Genomic DNA, 6,692 nt, shown 5'->3' with positions numbered 1-6,692 from the left:
GACTTCTTTCACCAATTTGAATCCCCACAATTTTGTTATAGCCTTTCTCTTTCTATTTACAACAGAATTACATAAAATAATAACAGATTTCTGGTTATTTATGCGCTGGCCAGTTCTAATACAAAAATCTGAGATAATCTTCTTAAATTTTCTCATACTAGCCATGTTAGCATTGGAGAATAACAAGATATCGTCAGCATATAAAAGATGAGACACCCTGGGTGCATTTGCTGAAATTTTGATCCCTAAGTTCTCTCCCTTGTGCCATATATCATTGGATAATAATTGAGTGCAAAGGATAAACAAATAAGGGGATAGTGGACTAACCTTTTCTAAATCCCCTATAAGCTTTAATACCTTTGGAGATTTTTCCATTAATCATCAAAAAGAATTCAAGAAATTCAATACATTCCATTATGAGATTTAAAATTTTTGAAGGAAATCCCAATTCTTTTAAAAGAATTCTCAATGTATTCCAAGCCATACTATCATAGGCTTGTTCCATGTCAAGCTTAATAGCCATCCAACCTATTTTGGATTTAGAAATCTTAAGCTTATTAAACAGTTCTTGGGCTAAAAGAATGTGGTTAGATAAAGATCTACCTTTTAAAAATGCCAATTGTTCCTCCGAGATAAGATTGTTCATCACCTTCATGATTCTATTTAGGATCATTTTGGAAATAATCTTATATAATGTACCACATATGCTAATTGGACGAAAACTTGATGGAGAAGTAGGATTCAGAACCTTGGGGATGAGAGTAACTAAAGTCTATTTCCAGCTAGAGCAAATACGTTCAGTAATAAAAGCTTGCTGAATAGCTTTCCAAACGTTATTACCGGTTATATACCAGTAATGTTTGAAGAAAGAATAAGTGGTGCCATCCAATCCAGGAGAGATGTTAGAGCCGCTTTCTTTGATAACTGCAGTCAATTCACAAAGGAGAAAGATTTTTCTAATAATCTACTTTCAGCTGCTGAAATGGTTTTAAATATTGGAGGCCATCCTTCCACAAAGCCATTTCTTTCTTTCCATTTCTTTTTAAAGAAATTTAACAGAATTTCCTCAATTTCTGCTTGATCTTCAAGTAGATTACCTGCATCATTTTTCAATTGGTGTATAATATTTCCCATTCGTCTACCATTTGCAAATGAATGGAATAATCTTGAATTAGTATCATTATCTTGAATACATTTTAGCTTAGTCCTTTGCCTCCACCAGGTGCTTAACCGTGCTAAGTTCACGTTGAATTCATGAATTTTATTTCTCAACAGAAAGAGTTTTTCTGGCTCCAAACCACTTTCATTCGCTTCTTCTGATTGAATTTCAGCAATTTCAGTTTTCAAACGTTCATTGCTATCTTTAAAACATTTTAACTTTTGTCTACTCCAGTAATAAAGAGCCTTTAAAGACCTCTTGCACTTAACATTAATTATATCCATCTCATTCCCTTTGACCAGTTTGTTCCAAGATTTAAAGACAATACCTTTGGCAGCTTGAAAAGAAGCCCAGACTTCTTCAAATTTAATCTGCTTGTTTTGATATAATTTATCCTGAATGATTCTTATGATTAAAGGACAATGATCAAAGGCAATTCTAGGTAAATGTCTCACCACAGCATTCTGAATCATGTTAAGAGCCTTGTAGTTTAAAAGACACCCATCTAATCTCTCAAGAATACGTGCATTTCCACTTTTGTTATTACACCAAGTAAATTTGGGACCTATGATACCCACATCATGGAGGTCATTTCTTGCCATAAAAGCTGCCATCTCTTGGGGACCTTGATAAAAGGAGAACTTCTTCCCACCTCTCTTATCTTCTTGAGAGAGAATACAATTGAAATCCCCTCCTATTATCATAGGGAAATTTGTACTGTTGTTTTCTTCAAGATCTTCCCATAGCTTTCTTCTTAGAACTGCATTTTTGTTACCATAAATAGTAGATATCAACCATTTGCTGTTATTAAAGAGACATAATTCCCTAATCACACATTGAGAAGAAGATTTGATCAAAGAAAACTTTGCAATATTGGCTTTCCAAAAAACCATAATTCCACCAGATGCACCAACTGAGGGAAGAAGAAAGTAATCCCAATCATCTCCTAAACATTTGTTCACTTCATACCTTTCAAAGGAAGAAATTTTTGTTTCCACCAATCCAACAAAAAGAACATACCAGCTTTTAACAAAATCATTTAAGTAGAGGGAGGCTTCCCTTTTATTAGCCCCCCTACAATTCCAAAATGCAAGAGAAGTCATTTAGAAAAAGTTGGGGAAGGATCCCCACTTTTACCTTTAGGACATGTTTCAGCTTTTTTTGATCTGGTAGTAATACTCAACGGCCCCAAATGTTTAAGTTCTTTTGATAACTTCTGTTTATGAGCTAAAGGAGCTGATTTAATCAATTTCCCATCTATTACAGAATTCTGAATATCATCAACTTTGTTTTCATTCTTAATAGATTTCTTCCATTCAACTTGAGGCACATTTTTAACAGCAATACTTACATTTTCAGAAAGTTCACCTTCTTCGCTATCTTCTTCTATAAGACTAGTCTTCTCCTCTAGAATCTTTGGGACATCCTGGGTTAGAGGATTTAACCAAGTCATCTTTCCAGATATTATGAACTCCCTGTTCTACACAAACAGGATTCCTTGATTTTTCCATATATCTTGTAGAAGGATTGTTAATCAACTTGTTACCTGGCTTGTTCTTCCACCTTTTCTTATTATTGACCATTATCCATGGTCCATAATTATTCTCTTTTTCTTTCAACACCTCTTGCACTTTACCTTTATCATTATTGCTAGTGCTGTCAAAGGTAACCTTCATGACTTTAGTATTATTAACCTTCAGCTCACAATCATTTTCCATGTGCCCAATTTTCCCACAACCATAGCATAGATTGGAGACCTTTTCATATTTCACCGGTTGGAAGAATCTTCCAGAAATGCTGTCCACCCAAACACCTAGTGGAAGAGGTTTATCCAGACTGATTCTTACACATACTCTTGCGAATTCTCTTCTTCCCCACTGAAACATATTACCATCTAACATAAGGGGTTTCCCAATCATTGAAGCAATACATGCTATATTTTTCTCATCCCAACATTGTAATGGTAATTGATGCATTCTAATCCAAATAGGCGAAGAAAGTCCTTTATTGGAATTTGTAGAAAATTCAGGTGTCCACTTTTCCATACCTATTATATGCTCATTAACGAACCAAGGACCACCTGCTAGGACTTCTTCTGACATTTGTACTGATGAAAATGAGCATAAAAACCATCCTTTACCCAATGTGGTAAAGTGAAATTGCCCAAATTGGTTCCATTGTTTTCTAAGCTCCCATGCGACCTTGTAAGAATGTAACTCTCTTCCAAAGACTTTGATAACCAATGATTTAGATAATTTCTTAGAATTTATATCTTCCATTTCCTGTATTAACTTTACAGCAATCCCATCTTCAGAAATTATCACCTCCTTTTCATTGAAATCCAGATTTATGTATGGTTTTTTACTCCAAGGATTAGCAGATGCATTGTCTCCTGATTTTTTTGGCATTTCGCTAATCAACAAAGTATCATCCGTTACCATAGATGAATCCAGTTCAGAATGAAAGTTCTTGTTAACCAGATTTAGGGAACTTTCATTTATCGCACTGCGACAGAGTCCAGGGATTGCATTCGAGTTTCCAAACCGGTTAACAAATAATTTTATACCCGACGAAGAAGGATTCAACTCGGAACAAAATCAAGAGGATTTTGAATTTGGAGTAAAAAGATATACCGTTTCAGCCACAGCTTTTCCTTTGCCTTCAACATGCTTGACAACATTAGGGGATTGATCTAAAATCTCCTTAATCACCAAAGCTCCATTCCGTTTCAAAGGCGGAATATGAGGATCCATTTCGGTAACAGCTTTTCCTTTGCCTTCAACAGGCTTGAAAACATTAAGGGAATGTTCTGCTACGTCTTTTATCACCAAAGCTCCATTCCATTTCAAAGACGGAATATGAGAATCTAGGTTGGAATTCAAATTAGTCGAATCATTTTTAAGAGAATTAAGATCAGAATTACCTGAATTAGAAATAACTACTTGAAATTGTCCATCTGCTTCTTTGATCGAATTCTGCAGAAGCCGATTATTGATCATCTCCAATGATTCCTTACTATGTTCTGATGAATCTTTGCTCCCGATTTTCAAACAATCGCAGGCAGAAAGCCGGCGATCATCCACCGCCATCAGCGGCCTTAGAAGTTGCAACGAGCCAAAATTTTAAAAATTTCTCTCTCTAAAAATACGGACGTTCTCTCTCTAGAATTTAACAAAGACTTGTGGTCTTTGTTGATAAGTTAGTGTGGAAAGAAGAGGGGTAATATTTACTCAATCCCCAGCTTTAGGAATAATGGAGGTTCGAAGAACATGCTGAATGGTTCGAGCATTATGATTAAGAGTGGACACCTTAGGTAAATGAACTTCATTTCTAAACCCTTTAATAACCTCATTTATCATAGTCCAGTCAAAGTTGGAGGAAGAAGTCAATGTATGGGCTCTAATCCCTTGAGTCCTTAAGTTCAAAAATATTCCCAAATTTGCTTTTGTTATCTCTACTTTCTTCTTAAAAACATACAACCTAATCACAGTTTGGTCAGAGTTAAAAGACATATTTGCAATGAAGTAGTGGAAAGTTTTTTGTTGTAGAAGTGGACTAGACTAAGAATAAGTGTAAACTATGTAGAAGCAAAAAGTTCCATAATTTAAAAGTGATTTGTTCTTGGAGAAGGACTCTAGAGGGGGTGATCTTAGTGGATACGAACCTAGAGAAGGACTCCTCATTTTCTTTTGACAGAAAGTTTTCTCCAAGGTTTCTAGAGGGGGCTCCCTTAGCAAGTACCTTTTGCCTGTCTCTTTTGCTTGAACTAGCCCTAGAGAAGATCAAGAAGATTTAGAGGATTAAGAGTTTTTGAGGTGAATGAGTTTTGAGTTCAAGACCTTTTAATTTAAAGAAAAAACTAATTTTCATACGAACGAAAATTATTTTGTCCAGGACAAATTTGGGTTCATATGTATGAAATAAATTTTGTATGCACAAACGAATGTGTCCAAAAATGAAACAACTTTTAGTAAACATGCAAGTTACAAGGCGTTTCTTCGTACAGAATTTTGACCAAACGATCGTACAAACGAACAGGTCTTCATCCAGGACGATCAATTATTTAAGATCATTTTATGATGGTTTGAAACGTCCACCACATTGAATTGCCACGTGTTCATATGTACGAATTGAACGTTCGTACATACGATCAGAAATAAAGAAACTGATCTTACGCATATAACCATCTACATGCATACATACGATTGAGTATATATCGTCCGATTGATCGTCACAATTGTACAGATGAACAGTATTAAAAATTAAAAAATTGCATGCAAAACCATTCGAATTAACAGTTAATATGCTACATGATTTATCCTGTACGAAAAAAATTTTGTACAGACGAATTTCATACGTTGCAATTTTCATACCAACACTCATAAATCATGAATTTTGATGTGAAAGTACACAAAACAAATAGATAGGAGATTGAAAATCAAGCTTGAACAAAGTACTGAAAAACACATACATAAAATTACAAAAATTAAAAGGCACACAAATAAAAATATCAATATTACAGAAACATTTAATTAAGCGTTCAAGTAAATCACACCAAGCCTTGTTCTTAATGTACTGAAAGTATGAAAGGCTAAAAGTTTAATAAAAATGTCTGCAAGTTGATTTTCTATTGATACATGATTGAGTTCAATTTCTCCTTTGGTTACATAATCCCTTATGAAATGATGCCTAATGTCTATATGTTTGGTTCTTGAATGTTGATTAGGATTTTTAGAGATACAAATGGCACTAGTATTATCACAATAAATGAGAATTGTGCCTATTGTTAGTCCTAAATTAATTAACTATTATTTTAACCAAAGTACTTATGCCATACAGCTTCCTAAGATAATGTATTCAGCTTCAGCAATAGATAGGGCTATTGAATTTTGCTTTCTACTTGACCAAGAGACTAAAGAATTTCTAATGAATTGACATGTTCCAGAAGTACTCTTTCTATCAACCCTATAACTTGCAAAATCCAAATTCGAATATCCAATTATTTTAAATGAAGAGCTAAACTTAAGATACCAAATTCTTAAATTTTGAGTTCGCAACAGATACCTTAAAATCCTTTTCATTACTGTCAAATATGATTCTTTTGGATTTGATTGAAATCTAGCACACATAAATAAATACTAAATATGATATTTTGTCAGCTAGCTGTTAAGTAAAGTAAAGATCCAAATATCCCTCTAAATTTCTTTTGATCAATAGATTTTCCCTTAGGGTCCCTATCCAATTGAACTGAAGAACTTATAGGTGTATTGACATGTTTAGCATTATTCTTTTCATACTTTTTGAGGATATTCTTAACATACTTCGACTGACTAAGAAATGTACCCTCCTCAGTTTGCTTAATGCTAAAGCCTAGAAAATAGCTCAAATCTCCCATTAGACTCATCTCAAATTCAAAACTCATTGTTTTAGAAAAATCTTCACAAAGATTTTTATTTGTAGATCCAAAGATGATATCATCAACATAAATTTGTAAAATGAGTATTTTCTCTCTCAATTTCTTCAGAAAGAGAGT

At 34.0% G+C, this 6,692-nt stretch overlaps 1 protein-coding gene across 1 annotated transcript; it reads right to left on the bottom strand.

Moving 5' to 3' along the window:
• Positions 1-772: 772 nt before the first annotated feature.
• On the bottom strand, positions 773-4,248 carry LOC110100832. Its single transcript, XM_028695694.1, has 5 exons — positions 3,793-4,248; positions 2,650-3,744; positions 2,344-2,585; positions 1,098-2,233; positions 773-924 (listed from the first exon to the last, which is right to left on the bottom strand). The coding sequence occupies exons 1-5, from the start codon at positions 4,246-4,248 to the stop codon at positions 773-775; spliced, it is 3,081 nt and encodes a 1,026-aa protein (XP_028551527.1).
• Positions 4,249-6,692: the final 2,444 nt, after the last annotated feature.

This window comes from Dendrobium catenatum, unplaced genomic scaffold, assembly GCF_001605985.2.
Source record: "Dendrobium catenatum unplaced genomic scaffold, ASM160598v2 fragScaff_scaffold_72, whole genome shotgun sequence".
Lineage (NCBI taxonomy): Eukaryota > Viridiplantae > Streptophyta > Magnoliopsida > Asparagales > Orchidaceae > Dendrobium > Dendrobium catenatum.
This window is presented reverse-complemented; position numbering and strand designations above follow the sequence as displayed.